The sequence below is a fragment of the Xenopus tropicalis genome, chromosome 1, assembly GCF_000004195.4.
Source record: "Xenopus tropicalis strain Nigerian chromosome 1, UCB_Xtro_10.0, whole genome shotgun sequence".
Taxonomy (NCBI): Eukaryota; Metazoa; Chordata; class Amphibia; order Anura; family Pipidae; genus Xenopus; species Xenopus tropicalis.
The window spans coordinates 103,209,114-103,235,426 of record NC_030677.2 but is presented as its reverse complement, the minus strand read 5'-3'; the positions used below and the strand labels follow the sequence as shown (position 1 = coordinate 103,235,426).

Below are 26,313 nucleotides of genomic sequence, written 5' to 3'. Positions count from 1 at the left end.
TGTATATATATATATATATATATATATATATATATATATATATATATATATATATATATATATTTCTTCCCTATTGCTAGCAACCCTCCCTGTATGAAATCTTGGGTGACCTGCGATTTCACTAGTGTCATGGGTCACCAGCAACCCCTCTCCAAGCCCCCCAGTAGTCATGAGGTCTGCCACCTCTATAGTTATGCTACTGCACAAGGATTTGTTACCCATTCACTATGTTAACCCTAGTTTTGAAGGACTTGTAGGCAGCCTCAACTAAACTAAAATCCTATATGACCAACTGACTTTCCACAGAAGAAACCAAATAATCTTCAGCTCAGACCCAGTTTCCATGGAATGTAATAACAATGCAAATCTAAGCCGTGTTAATTATCAGCTTTCACCCAGTGGAACAGTACAGGATCAGGTCAAATATTCCAACTGACAGCCAATCCATCAAATAGAAGATCAGAATATACATGTATGTGATCTTAACTGATTTGCTTAATTCCAAAGCAGGGGGAAGGCTGTAATTTGTCAGTGACTGTGGACAGGTCTTTAAAGAGAAAATGTCATTAAGAAACATGCCATTTTCAAAACACATCAATTAATAGTACCGGTATTGGACCCCTTATCCGGAAACCCATTATCCAGAAAGTTCCGAATTACAGAAAGGCCACCTCCCATAGACTCCATTTTAATCAAATAATTCACATTTTTAAAAATGATTTCCTTTTTCTCTGTAATAATAAAACAGTACCTTGTACGTGATCCCAACTAAGATATAATTAATCCTTATTAGAGGCAAACAATCCTTTTGGGTTTAATTACTGTTACTGTTTTTTTTGTAGAGTTATGGTAGGAGAACCGAATTACGGAAAGATCCCTTATCCGGAAAACCCCAGGTCCCGAGCATTCTGGATAATGGGTCCCATACCTGTACCCCTAACACAGAATCCTGTATTTAAATCCATTTTTTAAAAGTAAAAAATATATTTTTTTAAATATTGAATTTTAAAATCAAACACCAGGCAAGCTAGTCTAGTTACGAATGCCCTGCAAATTGATGTCTGTACTTACCTACCAACCCCCCCACCCAGCTAATGCCCCAGATCAAAGGGCAGGTAACTTAGATAATGGCATACCTTTCCCAGACAGCAAATAACAAATCCCTACTGTGCAGATGCAAGTCTATCCTCCATATGTAATAAAAGTCACAAACCAGGTGCAGTAAGCCATATCAACCAATAAGATGCTTGCTTTCGAACAGGTGATTAGTACATGCAAACCTTCTGATTGGTTTCTATAGGTGACTAGATCTGTAGCAAGCATCACACTTTTTATTACATGACACCATCAGTCTTCAAGAGATGAGTGGGAAAGGTAAGAAACACTCTTGATCCGGCAAGTAGGAAATTCCAGTCTTGCAACAACTGCATCCAGCCATGGATACAGCCTACATCCATCATGTCTGCACAGGACTCTCATGGGACCAAACTATCGAATTATATTGGCGGCAATTGGGCAGTCCGATCCGACTAGATTTTCTAACCTGCCCGATCGAGATCTGGCCTATTTCAGGCCAGATATTGGTCGGGCAGGCCTGTCGGTAGTCCCCAAACACAGGCCGATTAGCTGCCGAAATGGTCTAAGGGACCGATATCGGCAGCTATATCGGCCCGTGTATGGGGACCTTAAGAATCTAATTTCAACAAACACAATGGGCAAATTAACATGTTGTTTGCTTTTAGAGTGTGGGAGTAAACCAGAGGACCCAGGGAAAATCCAGAGACTCGGGGAGAACATACAGGGCAGCCTATAGGAGGCTCTGCTTGCCAGTACATCTGGTTTTGATGCAACTAAAACTTGCCTCCAAGCCAGTAATTATAAAACAAGAACTTGCTTTGAGGCCACTGGGAGCAACACCCAATGGGTGCTCGAGAGCTACTGGTTGGGGATCACTGCTATAACCCAACCCTGCTAGACAGAAACTATCAGGGCTACAACTAGGGGAAAGCAGGAGGCACAACAGTGGGAGTGGTGCTAGGACCTTATATAACCTAATTCTTCTGCCTCCTCTATTCTGGCCCTGTACCTCTGGATAGGGTGATGGTGACCAGTGAGTTTTGTAGTTTTCCAATGTTATTGGAACACTTACATAGTTACATAGGGTTGAAAAAAGACCATTGTCCATCAAGTTCAACCCATCCGAGTAAACCCAGCACACAACCTATACTAACCAATCTATACACTCACATACATAAACTATATATATACAACCAGTAATACTAACTGTAGATATTAGTATCACAATAGCCTTGGATATTCTGCTCAAACACTCATCCAGGCCCCTCTTAAAGGCATTAACAGAGTCTGCCATTACCACATCACTAGGAAGGGCATTCCCCAACCTCACTGCCCTCACCGTGAAAAACCACCTACGCTGCTTCAAATGGAAGCTCCTTTCCTCTAATCTATAGGGGTGACCTCTGGTGCGCTGATTGTTTTTATGGGAAAAAAGAACATCCCCCAACTGCCTATAATCCCCTCTAATGTACTTGTACAGAGTAATCATGTCCCCTCGCAAGCGCCTCTTTTCCAGAGAAAACAACCCCAACCTCGACAGTCTCACCTCATAGTTTAAATCTTCCAACCCCTTTACCAGTTTAGTTGCAAGTCTCTGCACTCTCTCCAGCTCATTAATATCCCTCTTAAGGACTGGAGCCCCTATTCAAATAAGTAAATATTTACACAGAAGACCTGTGGTTTTCTGGATAAGGTGGCTTTCTGCAATTTGGATCTCCAAGGAGAAACTTAAAAGTTCTTTTTTTTTCTGCGCAAGACAAAAAAATGACTCTGGAAATCAATTTTAAGTTTTTTTTTTACTTTTTATTGCTGAAAGCAAACAGCTTTTCAAAAGGATGGATTTCAATGTCCTGCAAAATCAGTGATACATTCTTAATTAAGGAAAGGAAAAACAGAAGTCATAATACCAGAAGCTGGGCCATTGAATCTTGCTTGAATCATTAGTGGTATTATCATTGGAATACTGCAGGGTGCTGTTTGTTCATTCAATAATCCAAAGAAAACTTTTAAAAAAGTGTGCATTTATATCTGATTTTAAAGAAAAATAGTTTGTATTAATATATTTACAAAGTGTACATCGATATTCAACATATTTGTACTGCCTCAATCATCTTCTATTTCTCTAGAGACCTAACGTATCAGTGTGGAAAGGGAAGTTTCCATGTAACTGGGCTACTCTAGAAAGCTGGCAGTTGGCAGCCTAGCAACTCTACATTCAGAGTGATCTATAACCATTGCTGGTGGGGTCCCACTGGTATCTAGCTAGTCCAACAGAGATGTCTGCCCTGTAACAAACATGTAACCATAACCATGCAATTGAGAAAACATGTTGATTTCATAAAAAAAAACATGTGAATGACATAAGTTAGCAGATTGTTTTTGCCTTCTGGAAAAAATGTTAATTAAATCTTTGGCTAGTGATGTAAGCAAGCACAGGCAGGGCCAACAAAGAAAAGACGTGTGTGGATATGATGGCATAGGCTACAACTTTCTGAAGCAACTTGTGCTTAAAATTAATTTTCTAGGTTCAGATTGGATCATTTATATTGTTATATTCAACACTTTACGAGTCATTCAAAATAATGGGGTCCACTTTCTAAAACCAAACATTCTAGCAGCTGGAATCTGTACGATCTGTCTGGTTTTCTGGCTACTCTAGGGTTGGAGATCAGACATCACAGTGACATTATTGTACTGAAGAAGCCTACAAATACAACAAAATAACATTCAGCACTTTAATGACATACACAAGATTCCCATTTATCCTGACCACAAACAAAATATTACATCTATCAGATTAACCAGGCAATAGTTTGGAAGTGATGTGGCCAACTAGGCATGATAGTAGAAACAGAAATACTTGTGTCTGGGGTTCAGTCAATAAGTATAAGTATTAGAAACACACAAAATGGAATGTACTGTCTGTACAATAATATTTTGTCTATTAAAGGCAAAATAAGCAATTTCCATTAAAATAAGCAGGAAATATATAAGACTACATCTCCGGCAGTGTTGGACATGATCTCAAGTGGGAATTTTGGAGTGCCCCCATGTTCTTCTCACACCAACACACAATGCACTCATCAAAAAACATCCGTTTGCATATAAACTGCTCTATGGACAAGTTAAAAACTTTAGGGTGATGCCACACTGAGCTACTAGTAGCAGCTACTATTTCATGGTTAATAAACTCCAGAAAATACCCACAGACAGTACTGAGAATTGCCTCTGCTAGAAACAGTTATCAGTAAATGATCAGCATTGTCTATTTTAGTAGCCACAACAAGTAGCTGCTACTAGTAGCTCCATGTGTCTTCATCCTTAGGACGAAAAAACACAGTTACTAGTAGAAGCTACTTATAATGGCTACTAAAACAGACAATGTTGATCATTTACTGATAAATGTCACTATGTGTGTTTAGCAGAGGCAGTCTGAATTGTCAGGGGATTTTCTGGTGTTTAGTAGTCATGACAAGTAGCTACTAAAAAGTTGCTGTGTGTCTTCACCTTTCAAGTCAAACCACCTGCCCAATTGGAAAGCAGTCCTGCACAAAGACACAGTATTTGCAGAGTATGTTCTCAGGGGAACCAGATCAATATCAGTGTTTGCATCAGGCAGGCCCTCGCACAGTGCCTTGTTCACCTAAGGGCAGTGACACACGGGGAGATTAGTTGCCCCACGACAAATCTTCGTTACCGCGGGCAACTAATCTCCCCGCAATTTCATCCCACTGGCAAGAATGCAAATCGCTGGTGGGATGGCATACACGTCGCTACAATTTCCCAAAGTCACCTCTCAAGGAAACTTTTGGTGACTTCAGGAAATCGTAGCGATGTGTATGCCATCCCACCGGCGATGGAAACTGTATTTGCAAATAAGATATCTCCTGGAGATTTAACAATTGTAGTCTCAGCTGATTTGAATTCACCAATCGGATACAGTTATATTTACACAATTATAACTTACTCTCTTCTAGTTCTTTGCTTATGTTAAGCTGCTAAGTTACTGAAAAGGACTCAGAAGGTCTGGGAATGACCACTAAGCTATAATCACTTAAAAGAGAATCTAGCATCTCCTTTAATTGCAATTTAGACCTCAAAGTCAACCAGTGGTGGCATTCATAATCCACAAAACTGATGTTCATGTTAATGAATATGTTACTGGAATCCTGGGCTTGCCGAAACGCAATGCTTACAAATATCTTGGGAGAGGCTATTGTTGTAAGTTGCTTTTAGGGTGCTACCTGTTCTAGAAAAAAAATTTTCCGGCCTTCCTATTTAGTCATATTTCTTGCCTATTAATTACATTGGCATCCAGCATATATTTTAACAACCAGGCTGGTAAAATACCAGCCAGGTGGCAGTCCTAGTCGTTTTGCATTTAAACAAGAACACTCATATAAAAAATACATTACACAGAGCTGTGCCCCCTAACAGGGATCCTACATGTTCTGTGCAGTTTTTTTTTTAATTTGGAAACTGTGGGCCTTGTGTATAATATATTGTTTGAATAGGCACATTGTGTATTTACCTTGGCATGGAATTATTATTTTGCCTATTGGTTTTTAAAGATGTGCTACTTCTATCATTAATGTTCCTTTTAGAACACAGAGTATGTTAAAAAAAAGATCTAGTATTGGTCCAAAATATTGCAAGCACAACCATACTGTATAATTCTGTAAGCTTTACTCTCTAATTTATGGCAACACCCCCTGCTTGTTAAAATACAGTCGCTATGTAACTTGCTGGCAACTATATAAATAAATGATGATAACATTTGAATATAAGCGCTAAGATGTTTTTGGAAACAAGAGAATAAGAAATTATTTCTGGGCCCCATTGCAAAGTCTGAGAGCACGTAGTGATTTATCCATGGGGCCCATAGCATACCCCATAGTGCAGTACAGCAGCGGCGTCACTTGGGAATATATGATTTGTCATTACAAAGATGGTTAGCCACTGGAAAGCTTTGCCCCATCACAAATACACACCCCTTGGTACCACAAGCAATTCAAATGATTAAAAGTGTTGTTAGACCAAGTTGAGAAACAGAATAGCAAATAGGCAAGTTATTACAGTAGTGATATCAATAATCTAGTACCTTTGCACATCTGAAAAAACAATGATTTCTTGCACCTGAATAAAGACATAAAATTACCATTTCCTTAGATATACAACAGATATGTGCTCTTCAATTCTCTTCTAAAGTGCTCACATAAAATTGCCACGTAAATACAATGTACATATATATATATATAGTTAAAAACACAGATTTAAAAAAAATTATAATGGCACTACATATATTCCACAGTAACTGAGGATTTGTTCAGAGCTGGGCATTCTAATGCTAAGAATGATTAATAGGGGTCATTGGTTTATAATCAGCTATTAAGGGTCCAGCCCTTTTAATGCCACTAAAGCAATTTATCAGCATAGATTCAATCCAATTACAGAGGCCATGTGAATTTCTGGAGCTGGTTAATATCAAAACCATTCAAATGTCATCTGTATGAAATAGGTTTGGGTTAGGGAATAAAAAAAAAAAATGAAATGTATATATAAATATACAGGGAAGTAGGCTAAAATCATTCTTGGCGTATTTCAGTTCATTCTATTTAACAAAGCATTTCTGTCACCAAACTTTGGTCCCATGAGCGAGGAAAACATTAAAATGATCATTATCCTATTTAATAAAACAAATAAGAAAATGCTGGGAGCTCTGACACAGCCATTATTTTACATATCAGTGAGGTCTACTAGGTAATACGGAATAAGCTTGATGTATGGCCCATTACATTTTGTACTGGTGACCTAAAGCCTAAAATATTTTTTACAGAACTCTATTTCATTAAATATTTGGGACTTCGGTTATTGTATATAATATCATATATAATATAGTGCAAGTATGTTCATCACACTGCAAAAGAAAGTGGTGGGTCGTACTAGTTACCCTCTTCCATCATCGCAATCCTTGTTACTCTCCTGGCCAAGGCAACAGAAATAAAGTCAGTATCAAAATGTGTGCTCTTCATTATACAGGTTCTGGGAATACTAACATCACAATGATCTTATAGATAACTTCAATATTTAAACAATGATTAAAAAAAAAAAGAAGCTTAGGAAAAATAATCCAACAATTTCTGAGGTTACAAAATCAGATATACAGAACAAATTAGGTTTGTCTTGCTCCCAGTCTTTATGCTTCTTTTACCCCCAAAGAATATTGCATGTTCCCTTCATAGATTTCACAAAGAACAAGATAACACACACGCACACACACCATGGACCTGCAATCCATTGTCACTGACAAGGCAAGTTCATTTTCACAGTGAGCCTCAATGTGTGGATCATGGCAGGTTTGGAAAGGCCTTAATGGTAGAGTTGATGATCTAGAAAGGTTTTTTTTATAATGTCAACGAGATGTCAAATTTGTTAGAAATAAATAACATTTTCCTTGCTTCCCTCATCCTCAGCTGGAGGTGGTGGGGGCTGAGGAGGAAAGGATGGTGGCAGGAGGTGGAAGCTGCTTGGTCGATACAAGACGGGTGTATAGAATGGTGTATCAAGAGAAGGTTCAGCTTGTCCAACAGGATCTAAATATAGAAACCAGGTTGAGAATACAGCACAAAAAGACAAATACTATACACATACTTGTGTCACCAGCTGTCAAGAAAGATGATTAGAACAACCCTGCTCCAATTCATCCGTAGAGTTTTTATGTGCGACAGTTTGGGCTAGCAGCTTGTTACCTCCCATGAAAAGAGTGAACTTGGGATAAACCAGCATAACTAAGGTAACATAGGAACTATAAACCAGATACCAATGCTACACTTTGCCTCCCACAAATTGTATATTCACAGCAACACACATGATATAAGTGGATGTCAGCTACTCTCCACTGTGTATGAAGTGGCTGGATCATTTTAATGAATCACCTGTGCCACTTATACAGGTCTGTTATCTTTATATACATGGGCAATAGGTTCACTGGTGTGTTTGTTACAGAAGTAATAAATACCAATATCAATCCAATAAACTAGAAATCCCTTGTTTCCATTACAAAAAGTTATTTAATTTATAATTAAGAAGGGCATATTCCACCTACACAGACAAAGGCTCACCTTGCTGAAAGAATACAGTTTGGCTGCTAAATGGACTTGGACTTGCAGACCTTCTGCTTCTTACAGTGCCATCTTCCTTTCCAGAGAGCTTGGGTGGAAACCCCAGTCTGTGGTCCAGTGATGCTGCAAAAAGTTTTAAAGAGTTAAAGGGGACTGTTTTCTTAAAAATAATAATTCCATTCTTTTCTATTGCGTTTGTTGAGCAAAATAAACTTTAGTTATAATACACAAATAAATCTTTTTTTCATCAAACTTGTAATTGAAGATCACAGCTAGCAGGCAGGGGACATATTGTGGGCATTATTAAGACAAGCTGTGCATTACCCCAAAATCTTGTTTAAGTAAAAGAATGGGAGACCTGATGCCCATGCCCATGTACTGGCTACACAATTATAGACCGTGAGGAGGGAGGAGAATGTGAGAAGTGCTGAATGTAAAGTGAAGTATTTGCCTGTCCTGCCTCAAGACCTGAGGCATAGAGGCAGGAAAGGAATGACTGACAGCTGATATTTTTAAATACCTTTATAACAGGTACTGTATGGATGTTTTAATAAAAAAAATGTATTTCAATGTTTAATTTGAAAAGGACTGTTATTATACAGCTTTTTATGTCTGGGGGACAGGTTCTCCTTAAGATGAGTAACATTTCACAGTACTGAACAGTGTGTATCCTATGCAAAGCAACCAAATGCACAGATAATACAGGACAAATAATGTTACAGAAATCTCTTTAAAACATTAAAGCAATGCTGCGTAATTAACAGCACATGCCTTAATGCTCTTATAAATAAAGATTATTTTTTTTTTTGCTCAGGAGTCACAGGGACTATGGGGGATAAGCTGAACATGCAACCCCTGTCCATACTTTTTTCACACCCGGCACAGCAAAATCTTCAGAAAGCCAAGACCGAAAGGAGACATCACCAAAACTTTCAGATGCATATCTAGCTTGGGTGTGCTTATATTAACACATTCTACTGGAGGACACATGGCCTACAATAAATTCTAAGGAACAGGTCTGCTATCTAAAATCCCCCCAAATCACTGTATATTCTGTGACCAGTCTTTAGATTTCCGCTCCACATACTGCTTTGAACTTTAGCCAAAAAGCTCTGATGAGATCTTGATTCTCTTTGAAGCATAAACAAAAATGCTCTCTGGCAAACTTGGACTTATTTTCACATGGTTCTTGATATAACTGACAGCCCTTTTTTAGCCAGTGTAATCTACTAAACTATGAGTTTTCAGCAATAAGCTTGTCTAGGCAGTGTCTGCATGACACTATATAGCTGCCACTTGGGTTTATTCAGCCAACAGTGCCCTCAATGTCATTGAAACACTTTGATTTTGTTTAGAAATTCAGTAGAACAGTGTGCTAACCTGTGCTCTCTGTTCGATGTGAAGCCTTTCCCCTGCTAGGCTTTTCCTTGCCTTTGTCCATTGCAAGATGGGTGGGGATCTGCTGTCTGGTCAAAGCTGCCTGCTTCTGGATCTGGTTGGTTGCACTTAATAAATGAATAGGCACTTCCTTTTTAAGTGCTGGACGGATGTCAGTTACATTACTTTCCCTTCGAGCCACTTCTGGCCTCTCTAGGTAGTCAGCAGCTGACATGGACATGGTTGTTTTGGCAAGGGGTTTTAAGGGTAAATGGCTAGGTGCCTCTGTACTGAGCATTCCTTCCCCATTAGAAGCTGCAGAATGGACTACGACCTGAAAAACAAAAGCAATGTCAATAACCTTTCATTATTTAAGCCATGAATGTGATGGTGTACAGATTCTCTCCTGCAGAGCTGGAGTGGATCAGCCAGCAGAACCAATCGTTAACACACAAGAAATTGCCAAGAATCACAACCACACAGAAAGGGGCCAGCCTATAAATATAAGACAAAAGGTTTTTATATTACAACTATCTTGGGTGTTTATATTATAGGGGTTATGGGATGTTAGCATAATTTTGTACTTTTACAGTACGGAGTGCCTAAACCTGAGCTGCCAAAAAAACAGCAGCTCCAATAGTGCCCACCATGCGTGGCCAAATCAGGCTGAGTTATTTGTTCCATAGGCCATATTATAGAACCACTGGACATAAACTTTAATCACGGTCCAACACAGTCCTTGGATGATGAGATTTTACACCTTCCCCAATCAATAATCTTACTGGATCAATGAAATATTTTTTTTGCAATGGACTGCTGTGGGTCCAGAATCAGGCTAGATTGGCAGCTAACAGTGTGGCCACCTTTAAAAAGTACTCTTAAGACTACTCTCTTTGAATACTGGAACCTACGGCAGGACTTTGAATTTTCAATTTGCGGACACCTTTAAAAAGGTTTAGGTTGTCGACAAACTTCAATTATATGCAGATGACACAATTATATATCTGGGGGACAGGGGGCAATCCCTAAACAACCTGGTAGCACTCACTGACACATTTGGCGCTGTCTCGGGGCTTAAGGTCAGCCAAACCAAAAAGGTTTAGGTTAATTCAAAATTCAATTTTTGAAATACCTTATGGGGTATTTTTTCGATTTTGCTGAACATACAGTTAAAATATATTTGCTCATTGCTGTCATACCCACACTATAACGACTATGTCAAGCTAGATGTGTTAGTAAATGAACTACGATGTTTAGTGGCATACATAGATTTTTTGTGAGCAAAAGCCTGTGTAACACCTTTCAGAAAAGACAGTTATGTGGAAACAAATGGCAGGGAAGAAACGCCAAAAATGTTCCAGATCATCCAAATCAATACACAGAGTATCTGGGATTTTCCTTTACACAAAAGTTTGTGCTAACACCCAAAAGACCCCTTTTCATAGCAAATGTAAAAGTGGGAAAACACTCAGCATATGTACTATTAATTATAATTATAAGAAAAGCAATAATGCAAAAGGAAAAAGGTAAGAAATCATGATAGTGCTAAAAAGGTGGAAACGCTTACATATTCTATATTCCTGCATCACCCCTAATTATAAAGCAGTTTTACATAGCCACCCCCCACTTTAAATACATATCAGCATTTAAAGGAGAACTAAAGCTTAACTGAAGAAATAGGCTAGAAATAATGTACATTATGTTGTGGACTTCTGTTCAAGGCAACCAAAGCCCTTTAGCAGGGAAGATGTGCCGTTGAAGATGCCCCCAGTAGCCCCTGATCTTTTCTGCCAATTCCCTGCACATGCCCTGTGCTGCTGTCACTTACTGAGCTTAGGGACAAACTCACAATATTCTGCATATACAGAATATAGATGTAACAATATAAGGCTTGTGCAGTCAGTTTAGTATATAAAATAAGGCATTTCTAGCCATAGTCATCTTTAGGGTTTGTTTCTCCTTTAAATACTATTTTGAAGGCTGTTCCATTGTTACCGGTATTAAGTCAGATGAAAATGACCCAGCTCCAGCACTGGTTGCTTTAATCCTCTTCATCAGCTCCAGGCGTTCTCTGTCTTTTTCCACAGCTTTCTGGGATTCTCTAAGTCTTTCTAAGTCATGCTGATATTCCTTTCTCTGTGCTTCCAGTTCATCACGCTCCTGATGCAGCTTTTGCAATTGGAGTTCGCTGTCACCCATTCGTTGCCTCAACATGTTCTCCATAGCCTCTGCTTCCCTCTGTTGCCTCTCCCGTTCACGTTCCCACTTCTGTTTCTCCAACCTCAGTTGATCCTGCATCTTCTGCACATTGCCCAGCTCTTCCCGCTGCTTCTCAAAGTTACGCTGCTTTTCCTGCTCCAATAACATGTTGCCGCGGGAAGACTGCTGTCGGAACTGTTTCTCCCGTTCTTTTTGAACCTCAACATAACTATCTTGTTGTGAAATCACCGCCTGCATGAAAAGTAATAACATTACATATGAAGGAAAAGCAGCACCAACAACATGATCACAAACATTTTTTTCTATACGTCCTATTTAGAGTTATAATGTTCCTTATACCCTATGTCTTAATGCCCTGTTTCCTAACCATGGGTCCCCAGGTGTCATAGGACTACAAATCCCAGCATCCATTTTAACTGTTGTTGGAAGTTATTGGGATCTCCATATTGCTGTGCATTTTAGTACACAGCATTTAAAGTGTTCTTCAACATTTTTATGTAGAAGCACACTTTGAATGTTGTGTACTAAAATGCAATATGGAGATCCCAGAAACTTCCAACAACAGCTTGTGCTGGGCCAGGAAATGAAAGGACATCAAGACATGTTTAGTTAAAAAAATAGTTTGCTTTATGTCAATATAAAATATTAACCCACATTGTAAATAGCCAGGCCCCCTTATTTGCCATGTATTGATAATAAAATGACATAACAATTGCACTATATAGCAAAACAAGAAAACCAATACAAAGGCAAGTGTCAAAATATATATTGCAGCAGTGGCATGACATTAAAAAGGTAAGAAAAGTAATAAAACCAACAAAATAACTAAGATGCCCTCCAGATAATGATTGGAAATTGGGAGGAAATGGCAAGCAAGTATAATCAGCAAAGCCTTTGTTCAATATGGCAAAACACCAAGGAATTAAAGGGGAATACAGTATAATAAACAGGGCATGGAGAAGATGAGATCAGTTTCTTTAAATCATGTTAGATATGTTCCTAAAATCATTAGCATTGCTAATAATGTCTGGCAAAAATACTCATGCAAAAAAAATGAATTCTCAGGCAGTATATTTACAATGAAGTAATGCAGGTAGTAAAATATAACTGCATCTATATACTTGTACACATGCTGACATACACAGCTGTAACACGAGTGTTTATAACACCTACCTGCAAACTGTAAAGATGCTGAAGTAATGTCTCCACACAAGTAATCATCTGGGGAAGAACAAACAACTGTGAGGATTCATTACCAGTTCCTAATATCTGCATAGGCAAATAAAGGACCTCCTCTATTTCTATAAGTACATATTTGGCTAAAAAATTCCACAAACACATTTCTACATTTCAGGTTAGGCATTCCTTAAAGGAGAAAGAAAGGTGGTATCACGAGGGGGGGCAAATGTTAGGCATCCCCAGTGATTCCAATCCCTTACCTGATACCTCAGGAGTACTTCTGAGCAAGCACCACAGAGTGTCTGGCTTTTTCCGCTTCTTTATTCTACAATGGCCCTGGGCTAGCACATGTGCAGTAGAGTGAAAAAGCCGGCTTATTGCTTACATTTCAGATTTTCACTCTATTGTGAATGCACACTCAACGTGAAAGAGGAAAAAATAAGGAAGATCACTATGATGTCCAACCCGGGCCGGTGCAGTTTTCTGCTAACAGGAGCACTGGTTTGGGGAATCAGGTAATTGATTATAATTACTAGGGGTACCTAACATTTGGCACCCCCAGTGATTTCACCTTTCTTTCTCTTTTCAAGAGTTTTTGAAGTTTAAACTGACCCACAAATACTGTGGTCCAAAATTTGGTCAGCATCCTTTTGTGAACAACATTTGCAGAATCACGTACATTAGACATCTTGGGGACAAGTAAAATGTTTTTTATTGATAAAATACATATATGGGACCTGTTATCCAGAATAATTGGGACCTGGGGTTTTCCAGATAAGGGATCTTTCAGTAATTTGGATTTCCATACTTTAAGTCTACTAAAAAAATAATTTAAACATTAAATAAACCCTATAGGATTGTTTTGCCTCCAAAAGGATTAAGCATATCTTAGTTGGGATCAAGTACAAGGCACTGTTTTATTATTACAGAAAAAACAGGAATTTTTTAAAAATTTGAATTATTTTCTTAAAATGGAGTCTATGGGAGATGGCCTTCCTGTAATTCAGAGCTTTCTGGATAACGGGGTTTCCGGATTACGGCTCCTACACCTGTATATAGCAATATTCCTTGGCTATAGCGGACAAGCAGAACATATAAAGCTTTATTACCTCAGTCTCGTGACATACTGGTGGGCTGTTATTATCTGTAGTGGATACTACAGGCTGCAAAACAAAGACAGGCACATATTAAAATAAACAGAGCAAAATAGACAGTAAGTACAAAACTTTAACCATGCAGGTTTAGATTATATTTGCAGTAACTTAACTGGCCATGTCCAGACTTACCAACATGGGGTCTAATCTACTCCAACAGACCAGGGCCTAGTAACTTAAGGAGGAACAGTTGTTCTTATAAAAGAAAATCCACAAAACTCTAGTAAATGTTCTTGTTTTTTTAAAGTTTTTATTTTGTAATTTTAAAATTTAACATTGAAAGGAAAATAAGGGCAGAGAAGGAAAGAAAAGGGAGAAAGAAAGATAGAATACCAATGGAGCCATTTAAAAAAAAAAAAAAAAAAAAAAAAAAGCATTCCCATGTCCTCTACTGCCCCCAAGAGACATACAACTGGGGAGCTGATACATGGTATATATAAAACCTTTGAGACCTCTAGTGAATGTTTAATTAAAGTCTGTCTTTAAAAGGACAATGAAAGGTAAAATTAAAGTAAGCTGCATCAGTAAGGGTGATGTATAATTCATATGTAAAGCTCACTGCACTGCTCTAATTCATCCTGTTTGTCAAGAATTCCTGCATTCCTTCCAGGGGCCTTTAGTGCTGGGTGACCCCACCATGTGGTGTAACCTTGTTGCATTCCCACAAACTGCCCTGGGCAGAAACATGAACAGTGGTATAATGACAAACACTGTTCCCTCTAAACTGCGCGCTTGTGTGCGCGCATACAAATATTGAGGCCAGAGCACACAATAAATTGTTGGGTGCACAAAGAATTTTGCGTGAATACACATAATATTGTACGGCTGCATACCAGTTTTTTAAAATGCGCACACAGTTTTAAAAAGTGCACACAAAAGTAATTTTTGGCTCACACAGCCAAGAAGAAATTAGAGGAAACATTGATCCCTAGCCCTGTGCATGCCCTGTCCTTTTTTCATTTCTTATGATTGAGCTATGACAAGCAGTCATGTGGAATACCTGCACATCATCAGTGACCCTCCTAGCCCTGTCTCACAGCTGCTGCAACAGGACTGTAACCCCCCACTGTGAGCAATGTTTATATAAGACAATTTGTACGGAGCAAAACAAAACACTGCTTTATATAAAAAAAAAAAGCATGTTATGCATGTACAAAAAATAGGACCATACGCTTGACCCGTTTTGTGGCGTCATGCCACTTTCTCAAAAGCTGCATGGACGTTCCCTCAAGGAAATGCCTTTCATGCACACACAAAGCTCCTCCCATGGTATATTAACCCCATATATCAAATAAAGATAAGAACAACACACAAACAAAAATAGCATGAATGAGACAGTAATTAAGAAAAATAATCATTAATATAAAAGTACACATAGGCTAATAGCTACAGCTATAGAGAGGCAACTATTTCACTGGAAAAAGGCAAAGTATTCTTACTGTTTAATAGCAACATGTTAATTCCCATTCTCTGTTTATAACTCCCAATGTTTCCATAGTACCTAACTGATAAATCCAAAAGGCTTCATTGCACAGAAGTTTTTTTCTCAAAGTCACCTTTCCTTACACTGAAGCCCTGTGAATCTATAATCTGGAAAGAGAACTTCATATTGCCTTCATGTTTTTCAAGAGAATTCTTAGCAACAGCTGACCTACTATCCTTTCTTTCTATAGCCAACAGATGTTCTAGAATACCTTCACAGACTTTATGGCGGATGGATATGCTGTCTGGGTTCCAGCAGAACGTGAGAACACCCTGAGCTGTCCGGTAAGTGCTCCCATGATTCTAATTTACATTGAGCAATGTTTATAGTCAGAAGGAGCACTTGGCACATGTGTTGCAGACAAAAAAAAGTGCAACAAGGGGAACAAAATATCAGGCAATGGTAAAGGCGAAGGATGGTGATAAATAACTTCTCTACGGTGGCCTTGCAGCACTGGGGTTCTGAGTTTGATTCCAGCCAGGACACTACCTATAAGGAGTTTGTATGTCCTCCCTGTATCTGTGTGGTTTTCCTCCAGGACATCTCTGGTTCCCTCCCATACAACAAAAACATAAAGGCAGGTTAACTGCCTTCTGATAAAAATTGTGTGTGGGGTAGGGACTGATGTGAATGATGTATAATCTCTGTGAAGTGCTGCGGAAATGTTTTGCACTATAGAATTACTATAATCATGGGGTAAAGGAACAACATGCTACTCGCAGAAAGCACACAGATCTAACATAGCGACCACAAGCTGACCCAAATAAGGGCACACTACCTCCTTAGTAATAGAATTCCTATTGGCTATTGCATTGCATATGACGAACTCATGAGGGGAATCATACCTCAATAAGGGTACCATCTTGCACTTGGCTGTCTGAGCCCATAGACACGGCCCTTCGGTCCTTAACCTTTTGTTTAAAGCTATCTGCTAAAACAGGAAAATACTGAAATTTAATACAAATACAAATAAAGCAAGAAGCAACAAAACAAACATGGACAGTAACATTTACAAGTGAAATGAATTCACCAAGAAACCTAAAAACACTGTGGTTATTAATTTACAATCTTAGAACATTGTGCATTGATTCTTGGCAAATGTCCCATTACACACAATCCTGAGTCCCAGCATAACATGGTGGGACTCATAGTAATCCCAATGCTAGTCTACGGCAAGGCATTTTCAGGGAGATTTGTAGCCAGTGGGAGCATTTTTTTAATGCTGGTTATAAATCTTCCTGTGTTTCATTGTCCTTAGGAAACAGAAGAGACTGCAAGAATTGGGGAAAAAAACTCAAAACATTTATGTATTAGCAGGTACTGCTGTATGTCCTTGTTTTGCTTTTTTTTGTAAAATATAGTTTGTATGATACTTTACTAATGATCCCAATCTTTTCAATAAACTACAGACCACATACAACTCTGGTTACAGATTTCTTCATAACAACGGTAATAAAAGAAATAAAAGATATGGCGGGTGAGGATGTCAATTTTCTTTTACATTCATTCAGATAATTTTTGCAAAACTGCCTAAATATTTCTCAACATAAGACACCTTGGGATACATTATAAGATCCCAGCCATTGGTCACATTGATAGGTATATGATACAATACATCAAGAGCAACGGGTCTAACTTACTGTCATAGCCCCCAAAAGTCTCAGATCTTCTGGGTAAGATTGTGGCAGAATTGTTTGCCTCATCCAGTGGATTCAGCAATGCCGTTTGTGACAGAAGCATGTAGTGGATGCGTTCAGCTGTAAAATAAGCAATTTCATAACTAAGCTGAAGACATTGAACAATTTCTGCAAGTAGAAAAGGAGATTTTGTGTACTCACCATTAAATCTCTTTCTCTCCAGTCACTTGGGGGACACAGGAACAGTGGGGACACTGGAACAATGGGGTATAGCTGGTACCACTAGGAGGCAGGACACAACAAAAAAGAACAGTTTGGCTCCTCCTCCACTGGCTATACCCCCAGCAGGCGGAGCCTAGGTCAGTTTGTACCAAAGTACGCAGGAGTGTAACCTAACAAAAACGTAAAACTTGTAACTATAATAAACATGTCTGATGATACAGCGAGGGCCTCTCCCTGGGCGGGAAGTCCTGTGTCCCCCAAGCGACTGGAGAGAAAGAGATTTAACGGTGAGTACACAAAATCTCCTTTTTTCCACCGTCTGCTTGGGGGACACAGGAACAGTGGGGACGTCCCAAAGCTGTCCCCGTAAGGAAGGGTGGGAGAGAGGCCTAGGTGGAAGATTCCACTGTGGCTTGGAGCACCTTCCTGCCAAAGCGTGTGTCAGATGCCGCAAAGGTGTCGAATTGGTAGAATTTGATGAATGAGTGGACAGATGTCCAAGTGGCTGCTTTACACAGCTGTTCGGCTGAAGCTTGGTTCCGGAAGGCCCAGGACGTGCTAATCCCTCTGGTGGAATGTGCCTTTAGACCTGAAGGGGGTTCCTTGTTCTGGGCTGTATAGGCCTTCTGGATTGCTTGTTTTATCCAGCAAGATATAGCCGATTTTGATGCCGAGGTGCCTTGGTGTGGTCCCGAAGGTAGAATGAGAAGGGAGTCTGACTTCCGAATGTCGCGGACTCTATGTAGATAAAACTTGAGTGCCCTCACAGGATCCAGGGAGTGCAGGGCTACCTCCTTGGAATTGGCTGGGGAGGGACAAAAGGTAGGTCCAATTATCTCCTGATTTAGGTGGAAAGAGGAGACCACCTTGGGTAAAAATTGTGGCACTGTGCGTAGGACTGCCCTGTCATGGTGCTTTGTGTGACAGAGCGCTGAGTTTGGAGACCCGTCTTGTCGATGCCAGAGCCAGTAGCAGGACTGTCTTCCAGGTGAGCCATTGTAGAGGAATTGAGGCCAATGGTTCGAAGGGCTGATGTTGGAGGGCCCGCAAGACTAGGGTGAGGTCCCAGCTGGCTGTTGGGGCTCGGTATGGGGAGGCTATATGGGTGACCCCCTGTATGAAGGTTTTCACATCCGGAAGAATGGCCAGACGTCTTTGGAACAGGACTGAAAGCGCGGATATCTGATTTGAGAGAACAGAGGGAAAGTCCCATGGTGAGGCCCGCTTGTAGGAAGTCCAGAATGTTGGGGACTGAGAAGGATGCGAAGTTCACCCTTTTCCTATCACACGACTGTTGGTAGGTGGACCATACCCTATGGTAGGTCTTGGCGGATACGGGTTTGCGAGCTGCCCACATGGTATGGACCACTGCGTCCGAGAATCCTTTGCTTTTTAGGATCTGGGTCTCAAGAGCCACGCCGTCAATTTTAGACTGGAGGGGTTTGGGTGTCGAATAGGTCCCTGGGTTAGCAGGTCTGGGAGGATCGGTAGAGTCCAGGGTTCTGCCACAGATAGGTTGATGAGGTCCGAAAACCATGTTCGGCGAGGCCAGTTGGGAGCTATGAGTAGGAGGGTCGTGTGCTGCGTCCTGAGTTTCTTGATTGTCCTGGAAATGAGTGGTACGGGGGGGGGGGGGAAGGCGTAGGCGAGACGGAAGTTCCACGTGGCTGTGAGGGCGTCGACGTCCAATGCCAGAGGGTCCCGGTACCGGGCGATAAAGTTTGGGACCTTCCTGTTTTGTCTTGAGGCCATCAGGTCTACGTCCAGGACTCCCCACTTTGACGTTATGTCGTGGAAGACTTCTTCTTTTAGCGACCACTCGTTTGGGTCTAGAGACTGCCGGCTGAGGAAGTCCGCCTCCCAGTTCAGGAGGCCTGGGATATAGATGGCCGACAGTTGGGTCTGGTTGTTCTCCGCCCAGCGAAAGATTAGTTTGACTTCGTTTAGCGCTGCTCTGCTCCTCGTGCCCCCTTGGTGATTGATGTACGCCACTGTCGTGGAGTTGTCCGATTGAACCTTCACCGCCTTTCCTGTCAGCTCGTGTTGCCAGTGGCGTAGGCCGAGTCGGATTGCCCTGATCTCCAGGATATTGATCGGGAATGTCTTTTCGTCCGGGGCCCATTGTCCTTGGGCTGCCCGGCCCTGTAACAATGCCAGGAACATCGCTGTGACGACTGACCTGAGGGACTCCATCTTGAACCTCCGAGGACGGATAATTTTGTTGAGTTCCTTGAGGTCGAGGACTGGGCGTACTGAGCCGTCCTTTTTGGGAACTACGAAAAAGGTTTGAGTAGAATCCCTTGAATCGTTCGCCTTGAGGGACGGGGGTGATCACTTCCGTGGTTAGGAGTTTTGCGATCACGTCCTGGAAGGCCTTGCGTTTGGTCGGTTCCTGTGGCAGTCAGGACATGAAGAATCGGCATGGTGGGGGGGACACGAATTCTATTTGATAACCGGAGGACACGATTCTGTGAGCCCATGTGTCTTGAGTGAGGGTGAGCCAGGCATTGGAGAAGTGTCGAAGTCTTCCTCCTAGGGCTATGTGGCCTGGGGGAAGGAGTGCATAGTCACGCTGAGGGGGATTTGTCGGTAGGCTTGGTGAAGGGCTTTCTGCCTTGCCAGGGTGCCCTATGTTTATTCCCGAAGCGGCTCTTGCCCGATGTCGACTGGCGTGCGGGGTAAGATCTTGTGTGTTTGCTGTGTGAGCCACGAAAAAACCTTCCCCTGAGAAAGGGTGCGCGGGCCTTTGGTTGTGGGAGTAAAGTGCTCTTACCCCCTGTGGCTTGGCTGATAAGCTTGTCAAGGTCCGGTCCGAAGAGGAGGTTGCCCTTGAATGGGAGAGAGGTTAAGGACTTTTTGGAAGAGAAGTCTGCTGACCATAATTTCATCCAGAGGGAGCGGCGGGCCGCTACCGCCAGAGCGGAGGAACGGCTGGCCAGTTGTGCCGCGTCTAGTGATGCCTCGCAGATGTAGTCGTTTGCTTCCTTGATTTGGGTGGCCTGTAGGGAGAGTTCGTGGCGAGGGGTCCCTGAGTAGTGAGTCCACCCAGGACTGTATAGCTCTGCTGACCCATGCTGTGGCCAGTATTGGACGGAGGGAGGTGCCCGAGGCCGCAAAGGCGGAGCGGAGGAGACTCTCCATCTTCTTGTCCATAGCGTCCTTGAAGGAGGAAGCATCAGGAACTGGAAGGGCTGTGGTCTTGGATAGGCGGGATACCGGAGCATCCACTGAGGGAGGGGAAGACCATTTCTCGATAAGGTCTGTGGAGAAGGGATACAGTTTTGAGAATCTGCGATTTACTTGAAAGCGCCTCTCTGGCTTGTCCCATTCCTGTTGGATGATTTGATCCAGCTGGGAATGTGTAGGGAACACAGGAGAGGACTTGTTATGCCTCTTGAAGAGTGCTTTGGCGGAGTCAGGGGTGGTTTCGGGCTCCTGCAGGTGTAGAGTCTCAAGGACAGATGAGATGAGAGTGTCTACTGCTTCGAAGGAGTGCTTGGATGGTTTGTTCCCCTCTTGGTCGGATGAGCCAGACAATTCACCCTCCGAGAGGTTGGGTTCCGGGAGTATGGGAGAGGGAGCTCTGGAGTAGTCCTCACTCTCCTCGTCCGAAGGAGATGGAGCCCTGCGCTTGGAGGATTTAGCCTTAGGGTTGTCTAGCCGTGAAAGGAGCTTGTCCAGTGAGGAGGCCAGTAGCGGGATGCCTGTGGCTAACTGAGAAGCCCACGCGGGTATGGGTTGTGTTTCGGACTGGGGTGGTACCACAGAGGCTGGGGATTCCTCCTGTCCTGTTTGGTTCACTGGAGGGGGAGCAGGTCCTGGGAGTTCCGGATCTTGCTCCCGCGGTTTGCAAGAGGCACAAATAGGGTCTTTGTGACCGGCAGGGAGACACTTGCGACACTTGGCACAGGCTAAAAACTTGCGCTGAAGTCGCGCCCCTGAAAAAAAGGCTATTGCTAGAACCCTCAGACATGATGAGGGGCTGCGGAGGTAAAGGCGCGTAGCGCTATGATAGGATCAGTCAAGAATAATAATTATATATATATATATATATATATATATATATATATATATATATATATATATAATCAAAATAAAACAGCCAGCACCAAGGGTCTTTGTGTTTCAAAAAATCTCTTGTGTATTATAATTGCATGTACAACTGACGTTTCGGTCCCTTTTGGGACCTTTTTCCAGGGGACCGAAACGTCGGTTGTACATGCAATTATAATACACAAGAGATTTTTTGAAACACAAAGACCCTTGGTGCTGGCTGTTTTATTTTGATATTTATATGATATTCCGTGCACAGGGGCAGCTGCAGAGCAGCGGATTTTGGAGTGTGGTGCTGTCGTGTGGACTGTTTTATATATATATATATATATATATATATATATATATATAAAATAATGCGACTGCTCTAAACAGCTGACCTGTGGGAGGAGGGCAGGAGAGTGGAGCGAAGGGGAGAATAGAGAGCCCCCAAGGTGTCTGCTGTAGTGGCAGCAGCTAACCCCTCTGACCTGAGGTGACTCTGCGACGGCTGTGCTGTCACCATCCCCTGCGCCAGGAACAAGGATTCCCGTAGGAGCAGTAGCTGGAGGAAGCGGTGAACCCTTCAGCTAGGTAGCAGTGGTTTCGTTAGGTGGGGAGCGCGGTTGTGAGAGACTGCTTCACACACGAGTGGCGCAAGATGGCCGCACTTCCGGGTTGCAGCGGAAGTGGCGCGAGGTAGGAAAGGGCGCGAGAAGTGGCGCCAGTTTTGAATGGCGGCGTCCCCACTAGTGCGTTCCGCATTGCCGTTACAAGCGGAGCGGGCGGGGGGAACGGCTAGTGGAAAAACTATGTGCCGCTGCGCATCCGATGCTGTCAGGGTCTCTGCTCTCAGGTCTGTTGTGGGGTGAGCAGGGGCTTGATAACCCAGAGGCAGGTGTAGAGGGGGAGTGGGGTTGGGAAGGGAAGTCCCGGTACCTTAAGAGACCAGTTCCACTTCACAGGATCCTTCCTTGTCGTTGGGCAGCTGGCTCACTTCCTGTAATGAGGAAGTAGAGATGAAGGAGCTGGGAAAAAACAGTATTAGTACTGGTGCCCCGGAGACAATCCGACGTAGGAGGGTGTCAGGGGGAGGCCTCCTACTCAGTGTAAGGGTCTTGACTACCCCCTAAGTCAATTAGCAGACTTAAATTGAAGAGAAAATAATAAAAACGTCCTAACCTCCTGAGGACACAACAAAAACTGACCTAGGTTCCGCCTGCTGGGGGTATAGCCAGTGGAGGAGGAGCCAAACTGTTCTTTTTTGTTGTGTCCTGCCTCCTAGTGGTACCAGCTATACCCCACTGTTCCTGTGTCCCCCAAGCAGACGGTGGAGAAAATCATATTTTGTTAAGTGATTCTCAGAAAGAAATGTCATGGAAGAGAACCTAACGAGACATGTAGTATTTAAAAGTGTAGAACAGGAGATATTTGCTTGGAACACTACAGTCCCAGAGTCAGCCTGTGTGCTATTGCACAAAGGAGAATGTAGTAATGCAGCCAGTAGAAATACACAGAGTACTCACCTGTGCTGGACATAGGCTCTGTTCGCTTTCTAAAATCTAATCTAAGAGTATTTCTAAACTCCCATATAACCATGACGGACTTTAAATCACACACAGATTTGGAGCTTTTCTGCAACAGTTGTTTCCAAACAAATTTTAAGGCACAATACCCAAGCATTCTGCAACAGGAATTGCTATTACAATATGCTTCCCATCATTTCCCAGATACGCCCACCTTGGGGTGGGTGATATCATATTGATCCGATTCCAAGGGATACAGGCTGTAGGGGAAGAGGATCTCATGAACATACTGATGCGCTTAACACCTCTACAGGAATTTGAGCAATTTTCGGCCAGATATCTGTTGACTAGGTACATCTGAGGGCCACATACATAGGCCAATAAGCTGCCGACTTGGAACGTTGGCAGCTTTTATCGGCCTGTGTGGCCACCTTTATAATTGTATGGGGGTGCTATTCAAGGGCAGAGTTACCTAGGGCAATTGTGTGCATGTTGGGTGAAACATGGGGTGAAAATATTTACTTTAGAAAACAAAATCACCAGATATAAGGTCAAGATTTTTAATACTTAATCTTCTGAGAGGTGATATATACCTGCTGTGACTGCTGAGTGTAGGATGCCTTTTCCTTCAAGGTTCTCCCCAGTTTCAGCTCTGGGAAGCAAGGTGATCCTCGGTTCCTGAGGAAGGTCTTCATAGCCATATAATTCTGCCATCTCCATACATGTTTGCAACTTCTCATTTAGGGACTGAACAATAACATAGTCTTTCTGATTTAGGCGCTCTGTGTGGGTGGTAGTAGTAACATGTTATCATAAAAGAGATAGGGACTAGAAAGCAGTTTAGCAACAGCTGGTGGGAGTAAAGCATAAAATACATTGTTCAAAGGACTTGGAAAAAAGCAAGGAATTCTTTATTCTTTATAGCATTACCTTGAAACTCTTTTATTTTAGCAGCTCTTTCAGTAAAGAGTTTCTTTTCTTCTTCTGCCTCGTTGAGGATTTCTGCATCTTGTACGGGGCAACTGCAAAGAGAATAGATTTTTGCTGCAAGGTGCTACCAAAGCAATATTCTGTTTTGAACTGGCAGACATCACCAGTGTTGGTAACTCCTACTCTTTTGACACTTGCTCCAGCCTAAAACTCCTCTCTACCCAGGTACACCACATTCCCCTTAAGGTGGCCATACACGTTGCGATCTGCAATGTCCCCAAATGAGCGGATCTTCTCCCGATATGCCCACCTAAGGTGGGTGATATTGGGCTAAATCAATTTTTTGCCCCTTGGGTGGGAATAGGCGCCATCAGACCAAGACCACATCAATGAGCTGATGTGGTCCCCGATCTTGAGGGAAAATCCAACTGGCTGATCGAGATCTGGCCAATATTAGGCCAGATGTCGGTTGGGTAGGCCCATCAGGGGGTTCTATACACGGGCAGATAAGCTGTCAAATAGGTCTGAAGGACCCCCAATCGGCAGCTGGAATCTGCCTGTGTATGGCCACCTTTACTGGTGGATACAATCGGGGGTGGAGGGTGCCCAAAGTTTCTGGAGCAGTAAGTGGTCCTGGGTCGGTGGGGCAGACCATGTTTTTTCCTGTTTACTTGCTACGAAAAGCCCTGGGAATCGCAGTCCCAAGCTGTAAAAATACACAATAATACAACAACAAGATGGATCTCTCAGGAAAGGCAATGGTTCCCTTACTAACACTTTTTTTTGCTGCTATAGTTTCTTCCTTTATTTTTACCCTCTACTTTTCACTTTATAATACACAAAAGCCTTGAACAAATGGAAAAAATGATCTTTAATGCTACCTCTCTACAGCACCACGAATTATATTCATCCAGAAATTCCTTTCTTCTTTGGAGTTAGTGTGTATTTCATACATCTCTGCACCGGTGTTTGAAGCACTGATCAGGAACATGGCTTTTTCCTCATTAGCCACCTCCCGGACAATCAGTTTTTGAAGGGAAATCACAGGTGCTTTGTTGTCCTGCATGGCCAAGAATAAAGGAAAGTTGTCACAATACTTACCAAGGCACTATTAACACAAATAAGTTATACAGCCTACACATCTCTGTGCAAAATCACTTGAAAAGCATACAATATTTAACAGCTTTTAAGGTGAAATGCAACAACTCATTATTAATGATATTTAAACCCTGTTTATTTCAACTTAATAACTATGGTTCATGTCACCTAGAGTGGTTTCTCTGCCAAGGTATTTCAGGTATTAAAAGAAACAGCCAAATATCGTTCCCGCCACTTCCATTTGACTTAAATTGGACTTGCAGGTCACAGTACTGGTTGTTTTCAACCCAAATTTTTTTTAAGTTTGTGTGTATCCTGTCTGAGAGCTGAACTGCAGCTTCCATGGATGCATAGCACAGAAGAACCCTGAATTTAAGTCCCTGGATTTTACATTTCTTGGAACGAACACCATTTTTCTCCCAGGTCCATACAGACATACTGTATTTTTTTCTCTCAAATTCACACCATTTTAACACGGTCCCCTGAAAATGGTAATATTGGGATTTATTGTAGTTTTTATAAATTATGATACAGATTCTGAAATAAAAACACACACCTTTTAAAGGAGAAGGAAGGGTAAAAACTCAGCAAAGCTTTATCAGGAAGGTCTATGTAAACACATCCATAAGCACTCACAGAAATGCTGCACTAAGCACTAAGAAAAGCAGTCCTCTATCAAAAGAAACACTGGATTTCTGGTCTTCATTTGTGCGTACATGTACTTTGGTATCAGACTTCCTCTCTCAGAAACGGAGGGAGCTTCTAGGGCTGTTTACTTGGGTGTGGTAAAGTTTAAGCAGAATAAATGTAGCGTTCTAGCTTGCACTAATGTGGCGAATCTATTGGCAATAAAATGCCAAAATAACTTTCCTTCTCCTTTAACACTGCAGGTTAACACTACATCATATTTAAATACATCTTATGTTTGTGGCCCATTCTGTTTTCCTTACCACAGGAGACAATGAGTATTTCTGGTCTTTCTCTTGCAGCAGAAGCAAAATATCAGTAAGCAAAACAGCAAGGATATCTAGAGAACGAAAAAAACAAAACAAAAAAAAAAAACAGTGACTAATGAGTAAAGAAAATGGCAACCATCACCATGGAAAGATTTATGTTATTAAATATATACTGCTGCATATGAATTTTTTGCAGATCTTACATAAGGGGTATTGCAAGCACAATGTAAAAGTTCAGACTGCGCAGTCTGATATTCATTTAAAAGCCACGCAATTGCCCTGATATCAAAGATAGTGCATG

General features: G+C 41.8%; 1 protein-coding gene across 2 annotated transcripts in view; it reads right to left on the bottom strand.

Annotated features, from left to right (window-relative positions):
• Positions 1-2,858: 2,858 nt before the first annotated feature.
• The window catches only part of arhgef18 (Rho/Rac guanine nucleotide exchange factor 18), a 114,063-nt gene continuing 90,608 nt past the window's right edge, over positions 2,859-26,313 (bottom strand). Inside the window, exons 20-31 of one of the 2 annotated variants that reach the window (XM_031905117.1) lie at positions 26,007-26,083; positions 24,840-25,018; positions 23,959-24,050; positions 23,622-23,810; positions 17,252-17,368; positions 16,457-16,542; positions 14,084-14,137; positions 12,969-13,016; positions 11,571-12,026; positions 9,579-9,909; positions 8,199-8,321; positions 2,859-7,670 (exon numbers count right to left, since the gene is read on the bottom strand). In XM_031905117.1, coding sequence (XP_031760977.1) covers positions 7,510-7,670; positions 8,199-8,321; positions 9,579-9,909; positions 11,571-12,026; positions 12,969-13,016; positions 14,084-14,137; positions 16,457-16,542; positions 17,252-17,368; positions 23,622-23,810; positions 23,959-24,050; positions 24,840-25,018; positions 26,007-26,083 — 1,913 coding nt within the window. In that variant the 3' untranslated portion in view covers positions 2,859-7,509. The remainder of the gene's footprint in view (positions 7,671-8,198; positions 8,322-9,578; positions 9,910-11,570; positions 12,027-12,968; positions 13,017-14,083; positions 14,138-16,456; positions 16,543-17,251; positions 17,369-23,621; positions 23,811-23,958; positions 24,051-24,839; positions 25,019-26,006; positions 26,084-26,313) is intronic. The other variant, XM_031905119.1, reaches the window with a different exon arrangement.